Source organism: Danio aesculapii, chromosome 1 (genome assembly GCF_903798145.1).
Source record: "Danio aesculapii chromosome 1, fDanAes4.1, whole genome shotgun sequence".
Taxonomy (NCBI): domain Eukaryota; kingdom Metazoa; phylum Chordata; class Actinopteri; order Cypriniformes; family Danionidae; genus Danio; species Danio aesculapii.
The window spans coordinates 38148558-38165967 of NC_079435.1; the positions used below are offsets into that span (position 1 = coordinate 38148558).

Here is a 17410-nt window from a genome sequence, read left to right on the forward strand (position 1 = left end):
GCCTCAACACACCTGGCTGAGTGTTTCAAGTATACCTAGTAAGACCTTGATTAGCTCATTCAGGTGTGTTTGATTAGGGTTGGAGCTAAAATCTGCAGGACACCGGCCCTCCAAGAACAAGTTTGGTGACCCCTGGCCTATAGTGTTCTTATAAAGGTATTTTTTTGAAATACACAATGAATTAACTCACAAAAAGAAACAACAGATGTGGTTTGATTGCTCTTGTTTATTCTTTAAACCTAAAAAAGAAGAGCTCAAATGTCCATTTTTAAAGCACTAGCAAAAAGTAAAACGTAATGTTTGAAAGAAAATATTTACAGTCCGTTCACATTCGTGTCAACTCAGTACAGTTCTAAAGTTTTGTGTATGTGTATGTCTGCATATCTTTATGGTTGACAATAAGACATTATCAGAACAGATATACAAACAACACACAGATATCAGTCTCATCACTCTGAGCTTTTTTTTTTTTTTTACAGCTGTGTGTCACTTCTTTGAGGGAACTCCATCGAAGTAGTCCTCCAGCACTCCGTTCAGATGGTCATTGTGAGTCTTATATCGTCTCTTTCTCTGGGTTCCAGGTTTCTTCCTCTTCTGAATCGGTGCCTGTGACAGCCAATCACAAAACCACATCAACTTCACACAAACATGCACATACCAGAGATGCCAGTCTAGAGATTGTGTTTGCGTCTCTGTGTAAATGTTGATTTGTATGTGTTTGAGAGACAGATCGTACTATTTTCTTTGGTCCAGTCTCTTGCATTGATGAGATGCCCTGTTTCTTCAGGTACTCTTCGATCTTCTCCTCATCTATGGAATCAACAGGAACGCTCCGCCACAGCTTCTGAAACTCTGGAGAATAAAAGACACTGATATCATGACAGAACACTTCTTTTGTCAAACATTAATGGACAAAATGAACCAGTTTCGAATTGTGATGAAAGTAACGTACCTTCATCCACAACAAACTGACAGTGCTTGTCATTGTAGAATAGAATCTTCTTCTTATCTGGTCTAGTCACAAATATAATCTGATCCCCGAGCGCCTAAACAAAACCAATCAAAACAAATGACTGTATTTTATGCAATTAAAGCCTTGTTTTTCCATCTAAAACATAAATAATATAGATAAATATCTAAAATGACAATTAATTAGCATGTCTACTATTGTGGCTGTAATGAGATCCTAATTTCATATGTGATGGAATGATTCTTGATGAAAAGGGTTTTTTGGTATATAAACTTGTTACACTGATTCACATTTATGTGATCCCGAGTGCCTAAACAAAACAAATTACTGTAATTTAAGCAATAAAAGCCTTGTTGTTTACATTATTTATATATTTATTTATATACTTATATACACACACACACACATACATATTTAAATTGGCAGTTAATTAGCATTGTAGGGCTGCAATGTGATCCTAATTTAATGTCATTCTTTTTTAAATGATTGTATAAACTACTGTTACACTGAATGACATTTTTGTGGGTTTCTGATGCTGTAAAAAACCAAAACACCGAAAACCAAAATGTTCCTGGACGAAATAAACAAAAGGATATGAATCCTGTTTTCATGTGGTATTATTGTGTACTTTTAGTGGTCTGCGAGTACAAGTTTATACTATAATACATTTGTGACCCTGGACCACAAAACCACCATAAGGGTCATTTTTTTTATTTCAGATTTACAAAAAAATGTTTTCCTATTGAAAAAACAAAGTGTAATTTGAAGAATGAATATTTGGCTTCTAATATGACCCAAATGTATGTCTTAGTTTTGATTTTACGAATCAAAAATTTAGGTCACAATTTATTTTAATGGTCCATTTGTTGAATTGAAGTTACATTGCATCTACATGCCAAACAATTCTCAATAGATAATAAGTAGAGAATAGGGTTAGGTTTAGGGTTAGTGTAAGTTAACATGTATTTGCAAAGTTTCGTATAGTCAGTTAAATGTCAGTTTAGCAGCAGTATCAACAGATATGAAGATATGCAGACAGTCTCTAATACTCAAGTGGACAAAAGTGTTATCAAAATTTACAGTAGGAAATTTACAAAATGTCTTAATGAAACAAGTTTTTAATATTCTAATGATTTTGGTATTTTAAAAAAATCTACAGTTTTCTTGGGCTCAAAGCCCATTTTCTTGTGTACTTGGGGATTTAAAGGGGACCTAATATGCAAAAATCACTTTTATAAGGGGTTTAAACAGAAGTGTGTGGAAACAATATGTAAACATTGCCAGCCTTTAAATGGTAAAAAAATAAATAAATCACACTTTGTAAAAACAGTCTGCAGAAACACTTTGACTGACATTCTCCCTTTGTACATAAGGGGAAAGCCCCGCCCATTAGTGACAATCTCTCCCTTATTAGCAGTTACTGTGCAACTGGTATGGTGATGCATAGGTGTTTGTAGCTCCACCCTCTTTTGAAAAGAGGGCTGGGAACACAATCTCATTTGAATTTAAAGCGACAGCCACCAAAATAGCAAAGTTTGGATCAAAGCCTAAAAGGGGTGGTTTCAAAGGACCATAAAATATTATTTACGCGTTATAAGGTGCCGAAACTTTACATACACACTCTAGGGACATCAGAGACTTATTTTATATCTTGTAAAAAGAGGCATAATAGGTCCCCTTTAAACGTACTGTTAAGTAAATGTCTTTTTTTTTTTTGTTACTAACGAGTGACAGCATGATGGTGTATTACTTTAATAGCCTTGGGTGCATTGGGTAGCCCCTCTTCAACATCATCCAGTAACACTCCTCCGAGACCCAGCTGATCGTGTTTGTCCAGAAGTCTTAGCAGAGCTTTCTTATCCTTCAGATGATACTTGGGTTTAAAGGCATATTTCCCTTCCCGCACATCAATCTTAGGATTACTTGCTAATGCCTGGAGGGAAGGAGAGTGGGAAAGGTTACATGCTGAATTCTTGTTCGAATGTGGATCTTGCCCTTGAAAAACGTATATTGTGTGTTATTACATTGCTTGTTGGAAGATTGGTGAATAATGGTAATCTGCAGCATATAAATGCAAGTATTATATAATTATAATAATATTCTAGAATTTAAAAAAAATCAAAAATAATATTATAGAATATTGCACTGAATTTAAAACCACAGGCACATAGCTATACCATACTCTTTGTGGCATTTTCAATTTTAAGAAAAAAAAATTTACATACATTTTCAACTTTACATAAATCAATATCTGTAAAGTCAGAATTTTATTTTTACAGACAGCTGTATGTTTGCTAGTGGTGTGCGATACAAACACAGAAAAAAATTATCTTAATTTTTTGGGGGATTTTGAACAATAATAATTTAAAATATTTTGTTGAGTGTGTTTTTATGCTGCTAACCTGGCTGTTAAGGCCTATCATAGATAAAATCATAAACAGGGTTCCGACACTTTCATGAACTGCAGATTCAAGGACTTTCAATGATCACCCTTATTATTATATCAAGCACATTTGTAATTCATACCCCAGTATATGTAGTGCCATGAAAGTCATATACTTAACATTTCACTTACGCTTATATACCTTACAATATTTACATTGTAAATGTCAGAATAATTTTTAAAAATTGACAATTAAAAAAAAATGTCTTGTTCAAAGAACTTTAAAAAAATTGTTTAATTCAACACTGGTAATATTCAAATGTGGTTTCTGAAATATTGATAATTAAGTGCATTTATTGTCAAGTCTTATTTTACAAAATTTAAGATTTTTAAAGGTAAGAATTTCTCAGTTTTTTTAGTTCTGTCTATGACAATGGAGTACAAGTATTGAAATAAAACCATAAACAAACTATATATCAAATTTAATTCAAGCACTTTCAAGGGCCTATGTTTGCTTTTAAGTACTTTCCAAACCTTGAATCCATTAGTCTGAAATTCAAGTACTTTCAAGAAGCGTGGGAACCCTGGATAATTAAACATGACAGTAAAACCATCAAAATGGCAAATAATAGGCTATTCATAAAATCATTGATTCAAACTATTTATTTAAAGGGACAGTTTACTAAAAATAAAAACATACTCACTGTAACCCTCAAGTGGCTATAACCCTTTATGAGTTCCTTTATTCTGTTGAACACAAAAGAGGTCATTTAAAGAAAGCTAAAAAAGTGGTAACCATTGACTTCCATAGTAGGATAAACAAATAGTATGGAGGTCAATGAAGCTTTCTTCAGAATATTTTCTTTTGTGTTTAACTGAAGGAAGGCAAGGATATAATGACAAGCTTAAGTTATGGTTGAACTATCCCATTAAATGCACCTGATGTATTTAAAAACTAAAGAGTGCTGACCGTCTTAATGATATTTGAATCACTGGCTCAATCGATTTGTTTAAAAGCTCATTTATTCAGAAAAACACTTCAATGTAGCTCTGAGATGCACAAATGTAGCAGAAACAGCTTTATTTGAAACTATTTTTGTTGAAGACAAGAAAAAAATACAATGTATTTACACTAAAAATGTATTACTTTGATAATAATTACTTTGGTAAACATTATAAAATGAATCCCATGCTAGTTATCTCACTCGCATGCTGATAATTAAGGGGTGTGGGGGGATGGGAGGGGGGAAGTGTGATATTACTTACCTCTATCATTTCTAATAAAAATCTTACAAGGTTTTATTGGTTTCATAAATGTAATGCTGACATGTAATACAAGCGTTCTAATAGCTTCTCAATATCCTTTATCAATGCTTTTCGACTCGGTAGACATGTTTGTTTGTTTTTGCGTTGCTAAATAAAGCTCACACAGCGCTAAAGCAACAATTATGACATTATCGAAGAGAATAATTAAAGCACACCACTAATACTTGCGGAAAGTGATGAAAAGCTGTGCGGAAACTTTAAATGAAGATGGTTCGGTTAGGTATTATGCACGACTAACCTAAACAAAATGACTATTAAATTGAATGAAATGTTTCTCTTTTAGACATGCACACACACCTCACTCATCAGCCATTGTTTCTGCTTCATGCCAATGTCCAGCAGCTTGGTTTCATCCAGAATCTCCTCTAGAGTCAGAGGATGAGTATCACCTCGCTGGTGCCTTGTCTGAGAGAGACAGACAAAGATGTGTCACATCTAGATCTACAACTGTGGATTACAGCTTGACAGCCTTTAATTACTGTCATGTTAGAGAGAGTACTTCATTTCACTGAGGAACTGCCAAGCCTGACACACACAAAAAAAAAGACTGACACCCTGCTTACGATAATATTAAACAAGTGTAAAATGACGATGTGTTTTAGTAGTGTGAATTTTCACAGAATATTTATAAAGTTGGATAAAAAAAAAAACTTGTTCAGATAGCAAGGAGAGGTACTGTTTCTCCAAGCACACAGCATGTAAACCTTTACAAATTATAATAAAAACTCATTACAGATCACAGGATTGATATGACTGCCCATCGATGCACTTAGACTGGAAAATATTCCCTTGCTATTTGAAAGAAGGAGCATGTGTTTTACTGACAGTGAGGATTGCTCAGCTCATGATAATTTCATTCCATTGGGTCATTCTCTGGAAATTGTATTCTGTGTTGCAGAAACATCTTTTGTTTTCCTTTTTTTAAGTCAAAATAAACAATGTCTACTTAAATACAAATCTGCATTTATGAGCGAAGGAAAACGATCAAAACCAAGCATTAAAACTACATAATGACAAATACCACAGCAAATATTTGCTTGTTGAAATGCTAGAAAATACTGCACATAGTTTGTATTACCTTCATGTAGTTGACGATTCGAGCCAAAACACCAAATTTGTATCCTGAACTTCCGGAAAGTGCTTTGAGATTGAATGAGCCATTGCTGGGATCTGAAAGATTAAAGAAAAAAAAGACAAGAAGAGATAAAGGACCATAAAGACAATGTGCTGAACCTAAAAGGCAGTTAACATGGAATTACTTGAACCAGTCCTCTTGAACTCCATCACATTATTATTGTTATTTTGTTAAATAAAAATGATACAATATATTTGACAATAACATGGCTGTGCTTTTGTAATTTACTTTTCTAGGTTCATTTGAATATATTATGGATGTAACAATACATCTAAATGGATCAATAAATCGATCAAAAAGTATATGCTATATTGATTATATGCTTAAAATATTCATGTTTTTTAAGGCTCATTTTTATTTTGACTCTCCAAATCTTCATGTCCTTCTACATATTTCCTCTAAAGCGCACATTCTGGTATGCTCATTTATACACCACATCATCTGCATGCATGCCTTGTCACGATGCAACAACAAAGCAGCAGTTGCAGGCAATTTCAGACACATATAAAAGTCATGTATTATTCATGAATTATTGTGTATTATTATTGTCATGTATTATTATGATGTGTTATGGCAACATTTTACAACAAAGCTCCCTTAGTTAATGTTAGTTTTACAAACATGAACAAAATTACAGTTTTTATTCATCTTTGTTAGCATTAATGAAATTGCAGTTGCTTATTGTTAGTTCTTGTTAACTAATGTTAAACAAGCACAACTTAACTATGCTTAATAAATGCTGTACAAGTATTGCCCATTCTTTGATTATGTTAGATAGATAGATACATTAGCTAACATTAACTAATAGAACCATATCATAAAGTGACCAAATATTATTTATTTTTCTATATTATTCACCAAAAACCAAAAACAGCATTTTTTGGATGTTGTGGATGAAGCAGAGTGTACAATTCTAACAAAGCTCAATTTAAGCTCCATATTCTAAACTTTGGTTGTATTTGTGAGGTTATTTATTTATTTGTAACACTTAATTTTTATGGGACAGTATAGAGAGTAGACCTTGTATTAGAGTTGGGTTGATAGACGATGCCATCGTCCATAACCAATGGCCTCTGCCCCGCCCCCGTTGCAGCAGCAACCCGCTCGCGAAAAATATACACGGCTCCGTTTACACAAATATAAAAACGATCAACGTACACATTGGCGTTTCATCTAGCATTTCTAAAAAAGCCCTCCTTCCACACTACACCACTGAAAATTCACGTGACCACACACAAACACACACTTTGTCATGCGCTGCAGCATATGCGCATGTCTGAGCTCCAGGCAGTCAGCAAGTGCTTTGAGCACAACACCCCAGAGAGCAGCGCACGTCGGACAGTTTATCAAGGATGTACCGCTTGAGCGCATCTTACTATAACTGTTAAACGTGATATTTAATTATTTCTGTCTCTATCTAACGACTCTTCTGTCTTTTGAATCTATCAGGTAACGTGTCACTGTGGCAGTACACTCATACAATCTTTCACTTGCACACTTGTACTTAGTCATTTTAGTGAAAACCTCAGATACTGTTGGTTGGTTCCAGTTGGTATTGCACTTTTTTACCAACCAAGTTTGTCGACGCCATTATAACAACACCGATCACTCTGCCTATTCATGCCAAGTTCCCGCACAAAAAGTGATTGACAGGTGGTAATTTGTGTGTAACTTATCTTTATTTATTTATGATTTGGTTGTGGGTAAGACCATGCGGGTCAGGTAGTTAAAACGGCGGCTACAATTATTTAATTCGTTAATAATAATAATATATAATTATATTATATAATTATATATTATATAATAATAAATAATTAATTCACAGCCGTCTACGATGATGATATTGTCCATCGCGATGTTTTACATTAGACATGGTACAATGCCAAATTGGTCGATATCTCCCAACCCTACCTTGCATAACCTTTTCCCAATTTGTCCAATTTACCCAAGTCCATTCCAGCCTTGTTATATTTACTCAGATAAAAAAAGGTTAAATCAATGACAACAACAAAATATGACATAAAAATTAAGTGCACATATACTGCTATGCACAAATTATTCATGCTTTTCAATCCTTCGTTGGTGTGCACAGAAATGAGGCATAAATGAGGCATGAATGCAAGGTGTAACTAGACATTACAATGATGCCATGATTTTCATTTGAGGTCATTTTCAGCACTCATACTCTTTTTAACCAGTTTTCTCAATCTCAAGCTCCTTGTAACAGGTGTAAAGATTCATATTGCTTTATCGCATATAGCTTTAGCATCTCATGCTCTTCCTCTTTCACAGCCTGCTCTCAACCCTTGGCAACTGGAGCACAGCCAGTCTCAGCCGCATCTTGGCACTGACTCATGAATGATTCATGGAGTGGGCGGGTCCTAATGCTTTCAGCAGACGCATTGCAGTTGGTTGGATGGCTGATGCTTTAAAAGACAGACCAGTCACCCAATGGCATAAAAGCAGAGACTCTGCACGACCGGTGTAATACACAGTTTTGGATTAAGGTGGGGCAGGGAGAGAGAGAGAGGGAGGGAGAGCGTGAGCATTGAAAAAGACAACACAGAAAGAAACAAGAGGCTGCTCCATCTCCCTGCATCCCAGACACTTAAACCCAGGTACGTCCTGCTTTTATATCACACAACGCAATGCAACTAATACTAATATATTCACAGACTAACATATAACCACCTCACTTTCCTATGTATTTCAAAGAATTCCTTGGTAATTGACTCTTCAGACTGATAATATGCCTAACCAAAGCATTCAACCATACTATTGAATTGTAGATAAATAATAAATGCACAAATTGTGTCATAAATATAAAAGGTAACTCAAATAAAAGCTCTTGGTCACAAACATACCTGCATAGATACGTAGACAAGCACATATGGCAGATCTAGACAGTTTGAAGCTGACTGTGCAATTCTAGACCATTAGACCATCATAATGATAGATAGATAGATTACTAAATGGAATGAGAAAATTTAATCTATAAGTAGCTACTGTTATGAGAAGAGAACCAATATTAGAAAAAGGCTTGAAAGGAAAAGTAGCACCAAAGTGCAAGATGTTTGGGGAGGGGTCTCTGGAGACCAGGACAAGCAGAAGCCATCTGTCCATTAAAGATGAGATTCAGAGTGTTGTCTACAAGAGTTAAACTAAGGTCACTAGACCAGGTCTACAGAATGAAACCTTTACTATGTGAATGCAAATAAACATGAAGCAGTAGCATCAAGTGAATAACAAAATAAGCCTAATCTCAGTGGGGCTATCCTCTGGGAGTCATGGCTGGGTTGAAAGTGAAAGTGTATTCCTGCATAAGCGTTTGTGCACAATCAGACACGCGTGAGAAATGCTTTCACATGGCTCACGTTACAGTTAACCTAATTGCTGCATCTACAAATGCATTCCTGATGTGTACAGATCCTGCTTTGCTGACATATGTAAACCTTTGAAAGATCATTGAAGTGAATGTTCAGCATTAAATATACATAATGAAATTATCAGAGAGATGTTGGAAATGAACGCCTGAAGCTATGTAACACAATGTGTCATGCTTCAGCTTCCAGTCTGTTCTAAACCTACATAACACACAGAATCTCCACTCAACCGAACTAGGTCAGCTGATTCATCTCAGTTGAATTCTCTAGTATGGCTACATCCCACTTTGCATACTATTTGTCCTGCTAGATTAGGATTAGTCTGTCTCATACCCAAGCACATGGAAAAGGTCTTGTTTACATCTGACATTGATGTGTGCTTTTGATGATCCAATAACATGTAGTGATGTTAAATTAAGTCGTAATCTGTGTCTAAAATGTATTAAGCTTGTTCCCTTTTGACCACTTAAAGAGGTATTTGAATATGCAGTTGATCAGATTATTTGATTCACATTTCTGGTCCAATGCATTTGAGCAGCTACTACTAAATATTACACCATGTGTCGTTGGAGCAAGCTGACAAGAGGAAATTACAATTTTGGTGTCTGAAATGCTGGGCCACACAGTGTCTCAGTGGTTAGCACTGTTGCTTTGCAGCAAGAAGATTGCTGGTTCGAGTCTAGGCTGGGCCAGTTGCCATTTCTGTGTGGAGTTCCCATGTTCTTCCCATGTTGGCGTGGGTTTCCTCCGGGTGCTCCGGTTTCCCTGCATGCGTTATAGGTGAATTGAAGAGCATATGTGTGCATGTGAGAGTGTATGGGTGTTTCCCAGTAATGGGTTGCAGTAGGAAGGGCATCCACTGTGTAAAATATATGCTGGATAAGTTGACGGTTCATTCCACTGTGGCAATCCCTGATGAATAAAGGGACTAAGCCGAATGAAAATGAATGAATGAATTAAGTTTGTTTTGAATAGAGGAATGCAATTTTCCACTGTATATCAATATCCATTGCCTCCTTTCACATTCATATAGAAATTGCACGCAGTTAACATAACACATAACAACAATAGATTGGAGATAGTTTGCAAATAGTAAGAAAAAAGATTTGCCCACTGACCCACTAAAAGGAATCAGGTTAGTGGTAAAAAACATACACAGCTACTAACATACACAACAGTATAAATTTGGGCTCAGTAAGATTTTTAAAAGAAATTAGTACTTATGTTTTGCATTAAATATTCAACTGAATCAATCAAATTTGACAGCAAAGGCCTTTTCTTGTAACAAAAAAAATAAATTATCAAAACGAATTTTTTTTTTTTGAAGGTTGAAGCTTCTTCTGTTTAGATTACTGAAAATAACTGCTCAGATTCCAAATAATGAGCACCAGAATGCTTTTAAACTAATAACAAATGTTTTTGGAAGAAAACTAAATCAGCAATTTTAAACGATTCCTTCAGAATCATGTGACAAAAAAAAGGCTGCTGAAAATTAAGCCATTATAGAAATAAAATACACTTAAGCTAAAGTAACTTCTTTAGAAAAAAAAAAACATCAAAACCTTACAAATCACAATTTTTAAATAATAGTGTAGTTATATATATATACAGTATTATTTAAAAATAGTTTAAATAATTTTTATTATTTCTGTTTAACAGAGAAGATTTTTTCAGCCCATTTCTAATTATAATAGTTAATAACTCATTTCTAATAACTGATTTATTTTATCTTTGCCATGATGACAGTAAATAATATTTTAATAGACATTTTTCAAGACACTTCTATACAGCTTAAAGTGACATTTAAAGGCTTAACTAGGATAATTAGGTTAACTCGGCAGGTTAGGGTAATTAGGCAAGTTATTATATAAAAATGGTTCTGTAAAATAAATATAATTTAAAGGTGCTAATAATTTTGACCTTAATTAAAAATTAAAAACTGCTTTTATTCTAGCCGAAATAAAACAAATAAGACTTCCTGCAGAAGAAAAAACAATTATCAGACATACTGTGAAAATGTCCTTGCTCTGTAAAACATAACAACATAATAAATATATATATACATATATATTTACAAGAATCAAATGCAACAATATGACACAGCAATATGCACCAATACTTACTGTCTACTGTCAAATGTTTTTAAAAGAAACTAATAAGCAAAAACAAAAGACCTAAAAACAAGACAAATGACCAATATTTTGGTTAAACTTTATCCTAATGGTGTTTTTAAAGTATTGCAAGACTATGTTTAAAAATTGGTGGATGCAGTGTAACAGGAGGACAGAAATGCATCAAATTACAGTTGAACAAGGTTTAATTTAATTTGGTGCATTGCAAACCCTACAGTTAAGCTGCGAGATGCTCAAAAACAGTTATTTGCAATGTAAAAGCCAAAAATGTCTCACTGACAGCTAAAAGACAGTACAAAAACACATGCCGTGGCTTTCAGTGTGCTCTAATGCATCCTCTTTTCCATCAAAACTGAAAAACACACAAATTAGCATGTAGAAATTGCCATTCAATCTGTCAATCACTCTCTTTCACTTCCTTTCTATTTGTACCCACACTTTATTTTTCCCCTTCCTCTCTAATATCTGACTGCGTTTATCTTTCTCTCCACAGTATGAACATGTCCAGCAGTTCGGCTCTGATGCAGCAGATCTACCCCTTCCATGATGGCTGGAACGTGGCCTGCTTCATCATCCTCTTGCTCTTCATCCTCACCATCCTCTCCCTCGCCACACTGGCATTCCTCTATGAGTTGCTGGACTGTGGATGCTTCAACAAGACCAAAACTGTTCGTGACCTGCGCCGACAGCACGACGAGGTGGTTTAGTTGTAGCCATGGTGACATTGTCTCCATAGGAACCAAAACAGTAGACTGGTGGAAAAGGCCCTTCGCCAGATCGGAGCCCCTTAAAACACGCCAGTCATGTACAGAGACAGAAGCATTCTACTCCCACTAGATCCAACGGCAATACACTGCACAGGTGTCTCGACGGCTTCAAATATTACATGAGATTTGCATTAGAAACGGAGGCTAAAAATCTGCTAGTGCGTGTACGTCATTATTTTCACCGCATACAGTCTGAGTTCAGTATTCCAATGCTACTGTGTTATGACTCTAAAAAACGGCTGGTTTTTGTTTCTTTTTAGACGTGTTTACATGAATCTTTCCCTCTGAGTGGGATGACTAAACAGTTTACATATCAGTATTGTGAAATTCCTAAGCTAAATACAGTATTGTTTGACTACTTAATGCAAATATACAGCTGGAGTAAAAAGAATGTTTGTATGTTTACGTTCAGATTTATTATATGTGAATAATGATGTATTAAAATAGTTCTATATAAACAAGCACATTAAGGGCCAAGTATTGCATCTTTGTGAATGCCTTAAGATTGTGTATTTAAAATTATATAATAAAAACGTCATGCAAGCACAAGAAATGTGTGGTTCCCAATAAGGTTACAGAAGATATTACAAGCTGATTAAATTACATTTAATAAAGTCTTAATGCCCAATAAAATGATAAAGACCTGTTCTTGAGCACAGTTCTTCCAATTATATACAGTAACTAAACTGAACTCTATTCAGCGGTGCAGCTTCTGAACCTCACTCAAGAAAATGAAGCATGATATTATTTCTGGACAACTCATCTTGAGAGCCAGAGTGATCAATAATCCAATAATCTGATATAAACCTGCATAATATTAGGGCTGGGTGATTTGGCCTAAAATCAAAATCTCGGATAATTGAACATTTGAACTCAATTACGATTGATGAACGATTATTTTATTTGTTTTTTTTTTTTTTGCCCTCATAGTTCACTGATAAGTTTTGTACAGTAAATATGCTCACATATTACAAGTGAAAGATTTCTTGATGAAGGGTGCGTTACTTGAATTTAAAATAATTGAAGGAAACACACACCATCTACTATCTATGATTATTTATTGAACATCAACGTTGAAGAACTGATATTAAAACACACATTGCCTGAAACCAACAGTTACAAATAAATAACTTGCACTTTTGAAAACATTTTCAAGTTTTCATATTTAAAGTAGAAAATAAGCAGTATCTCATCTAAATAAAATAACTCTTGTATATACTGTAAATAATATTTAAGCATTCCTTGCATCTTCTGTAAACAAATATTTTAATGAAAATAATAATTTTATTGTAATGAAAAATATGCCATTTCAAGGCATCTTTGGTGCAGCATCTAATTATTGTCAATGTAGTGCAAAGTATGGCTCATCCATCGTCCTATTTGACCAGAGATCGGATGTGGCTGCAAAGTGGCCACAGAAGTAGAAATCAGCCTCAGCCTTTAATAGACCTAGGTCATGTGACTCCACATGCAGCAGGGAAGGAAATTGAAAAAATTGTCCTGGAAGAATTGGATCTATTATAGGCTCTGAATGTTGATTTCAATTACTTTTCGATTAATCACCCAGCCCTACATAACACATTTTTAAAAATACATTTAAAAAAAACTTTACCATTGAGTATATTTTCATCACAAATATAACTATTTTCATATTGAATGAAGGTTCAAATGTATATTATTCCTCTGATTAAAAGCTGAATATTCATCATCATTACTTGAGCTTTCATTGTCAGAAATAATTCAGAAATCATTATAATATGATGATTTGCTGCTTTCCTACTATAATCAATTGTGATTCTTACAATTATCAGTGCCGAAAAGATTTGACTGTGATGCATTCCATTTTTAGGATTTTTTAATAATTTTTTTTTAAAGTTCAAATTAATAGCCTTTATTTGCATTATTTTACATTGTAAATTTATGATTATCATATCCATATTTTCTTGTTTTTTGAACAAAGTTTGTTTTTATTTGAACGAGAAATCTTTTGTGGTTATTTTGGTATTACAAATCATTACAGTGCTAGTAAAAACATCTAATATCTGACTGTATCTGAACAACAGTAATAACTCTATTCGCGTAAAGTTGGTTTTATCTTCGCAGATTCTGACTTTCTCCTTAATATAATTTCAGACAAGTATTATTTGCAAATTCTAAATAGGGAAAGCTTATTAGCAGCCAATGGCTATCAAAGTACAACATTGTTCACAGTCATTTAAATAATGCTAATGTTGTTTTGAAGTCATACTTAAATGTGATTTCTGACCGAATATTCAAAAGTAGGGTGGTAAATAATATAGGGACTGTGTCATAAGTTGTCACTTAAGAAATGTGCGAATATAAAACCAACTTTACCTTAGTAAAAATTCTGTTAAAAAAAAAAAAAAATCTTTGCAAATTACTATTAAAGTAGTGCACTTTTTAATGAAACAGCCAAAGTAATGCCAAAGCACTTTGTGAGAAGTCAGTTGCATAGACGCATGTATTTACTTACCACTGTTGTTTTTGGAGGATGATGACGACTCTTTGTCTGGTTTGCTCTTTTTCTTCTTGGAGGATCCAGAGGCCTCGGAGGCTGCTGGTCTTTTCTCTACTGCAGGAGTTGACAAAGCTCTCTTTTTAAAGAGCTCTCGCTCTCTCAGCAGAGCTGGATCCATCCTACACACATCACAACACATAGTTAAAGTTCTGATTGTTAAACGTATTCAACACTTGAAGTGGATCCAAACCTTTCATACAAATTGTCCTAAAACTACTGAACAACACCATTCTGGTCTGTAAAAAACGTTTTTGATACATTTCAAATGTTGATGACTCTATAGAAAGTGATAGATCCATTTTAGTACATGCTATTATAAGATTAATTCCATGCAAACGTCAACCTTGCCATGAAAGAAATTCAGTTTTCACCAAAATACAGAAGTTTTTTGTATAAGCAAGTATTTTAGAGTACTTTAGAAATATTCAAAAATGTATTTGTCAATGTTTACAAACTATTATATTTGATTTAGCAAAGTCACACAAGTGGCAATTTCACATCTTTCACATCCATATCGGAGAAACGTCACATCCATAACCAAACTTTTTCCTCATGAATGCAAAATTATAAAATAAAATATCTTATTTTTATTCTATAGTGAGCCAACTCTTATCCTTTTGATTATCATTATTTCATTTGGGCTGTGCAGTTTAATTCACAGAATTTCTACAAACTATGTTGTATACAGTAAACTCGCAGACTTTTTTGGTCACATCCATAACGTATGTTAATCTCTCATTTAAAATAGAAAACATGCTTACAGATTGATATTTTTCTGATCCTGTAACTCTGTGGTCAGTTGTTTTGGAAAATATAAACAGATGTTTCAATACAATGTTAACATACACTTTCTCTGTCAATTTATGTTTGGAGTTTTTACTGCAAATGTCACATCCATAACACTGGAAATGCTCATAAATGATGTTGACACTGTAATAAAAGCAATCAAGGCTCTGCTACACCAGGCACGGTTTACGATAGGCTTAGCTTGTTTGTCTAGCATGACAACCAAAAGGATAAACTCATGCACTATTAATAAGAACTACTGAAACCCAGTGGTGTAAAGTAACAAATTACAAATACTCAAACGACTGTAATTGAGTAGTTTTTCTCAGAAACTGTAGTTTACAAAGTAGTTTTCAAAATGTGTACTTTTACTTTCCCTTGAGTACATTTTTAGTGCTGTATTAGTACTTTTACTCCACTACTTTTCTTCAACCTACAGTCAATACTTTATTATTTCCTGTCTATGGAGATTAGAAAAATCAGCCCTGTGGTTAATGTCAAATGCATACTGAACTACCTTAAGGCATGCAGCAAACTGTTTGGAAACATTAAAAGTATCCAAGAAGATACTTTACACGATAGAGGAAAAGTTGGTTTTATATTCGCACATTCGTTCATTGAGCAGTCTCTATATTATTTACCATGTTACTTTGAATATTCGATCGGAATTAGCATGCAGCTATGACTTCTAAACAACATTAACACTAATTCACTGTGAACAATATTGTACTTTGATAGTCATTTGCTGCTAATATGGTTTCCCTATTAAGAATTTGCAAAGAATACTTTTCTGAACTAATATTATTAAGGAGAATGTCTGAATATCTAAATATAAAACCAACTTTACCTCTGCCTTTACACGCAATGACCCAGAGACAGCATATCTGCATATTGCTACATTTTTAGACTGCATGTCACTGATGAGAAGATGGCAGATGTCGAATGTATGATGACTGAAATGGCCTTAAGCAATAGCTAAATGCACTACATTTACACACACACATGCACAAATTACATGTGAACACATCAACCTATCCCAGCATAATACTCACTACTCATGAGTACATTTAAAAGGACTACTTTTACTTTGAGTAATATTTACAACAAATACTTTAACTCTACTCGCACTACATTTTTGGTAAGTTTGGGTAAGTAATGGTACTTTTACTTGAGTTTGATTTTTCAGTACTCTTTCCACCACTAAAAATAAAACCATGAATCGGTGCTCAATTAAACTATAACTATTAAATGAACATATTATATAACCACAGTATATGTGATGTTCCTTATATTTCTTGATCATTACTATTATTAACTGCTATGGATTGCAGTAAATGATCATGTAATCAGTTTTCCCACAATATATATTACAATACAGGGGCTGTTATTGATTCAATGTGTCCACTAACAAATTCAACACGTTTTAAAGCTTTTAAGGACATTTGATGTTTAATTTATAGACACACAGACAGATAGATGTTCATTTTATTCCTCATATTTAGATGAAAACAAACTAAAGCATATTCATCATGTTTAGATTTGAGGTCAGAGGGAGGTTTAGCAACGTCTAACATACTGAGATATATAAGCCTACTTATTTCCAGCTAATACGTCCATATTGAACCGCAGAGTGAACATCTAACACGTTGAAACTTAAGAAATCATCCGAAACCGAAAATTGTATCAACTGGAAACATCCTAAACACATCCAGCATGAAGCAATGCAACCACAAAGGATGAAACTGAGCAATACGTTACCCGATATTGTCACTTCTTTCTCTCTCAGAGAGAAAGAGTTTTGAGGAATGTTAAATATTATTTCCACGTTTCATACGCTGTCAACTTGCTGATAAAGCGAAATGAAAAGCTTGTCATAGAACGCTAGCGATGCTACACAACTACATGTATTTCCTCCGGAAGACAAGTGTTCTTCTTCTTTGTTTGTCCTCGCGGTTCGCAAAGACGTCCTCTGCCACCTGCTGGTCTGAC

The 17410-nt window shown here is 34.2% G+C and overlaps 2 protein-coding genes across 2 annotated transcripts; one reads left to right on the top strand and one right to left on the bottom strand.

Moving 5' to 3' along the window:
- Positions 1 to 208: 208 nt before the first annotated feature.
- gtf2e2 (general transcription factor IIE, polypeptide 2, beta) lies at positions 209 to 17353 on the bottom strand. Its single transcript, XM_056459962.1, has 8 exons — positions 17180 to 17353; positions 14591 to 14754; positions 5758 to 5849; positions 4977 to 5084; positions 2721 to 2903; positions 953 to 1046; positions 737 to 852; positions 209 to 606 (listed from the first exon to the last, which is right to left on the bottom strand). Exons 2-8 carry the CDS (start codon positions 14751 to 14753, stop codon positions 487 to 489), a joined length of 876 nt encoding a protein of 291 aa, XP_056315937.1. The 5' UTR covers position 14754; positions 17180 to 17353; the 3' UTR covers positions 209 to 486.
- Positions 8345 to 12714, top strand: smim18 (small integral membrane protein 18). The gene is made up of 2 exons (XM_056459975.1): positions 8345 to 8432; positions 11823 to 12714. The coding sequence occupies exon 2, from the start codon at positions 11824 to 11826 to the stop codon at positions 12034 to 12036; it is 213 nt and encodes a 70-aa protein (XP_056315950.1). The 5' UTR covers positions 8345 to 8432; position 11823; the 3' UTR covers positions 12037 to 12714.
- Positions 17354 to 17410: the final 57 nt, after the last annotated feature.

Excerpts from the sequence above, each read along its gene's own strand:
- smim18 (XM_056459975.1), top strand. The coding sequence starts at position 11,824 with ATGAACATGTCCAGCAGTTCGGCTCTGATGCAGCAGATCTACCCCTTC.
- gtf2e2 (XM_056459962.1), bottom strand. The coding sequence starts at position 14,753 with ATGGATCCAGCTCTGCTGAGAGAGCGAGAGCTCTTTAAAAAGAGAGCT. Across the intron at positions 5,085-5,757 it reads GAATCGTCAACTACATGAAG|ACAAGGCACCAGCGAGGTGA; the intron begins GTAATACAAACT and ends TGTCTCTCTCAG. Across the intron at positions 607-736 it reads AGACTGGACCAAAGAAAATA|GCACCGATTCAGAAGAGGAA; the intron begins GTACGATCTGTC and ends TGGCTGTCACAG.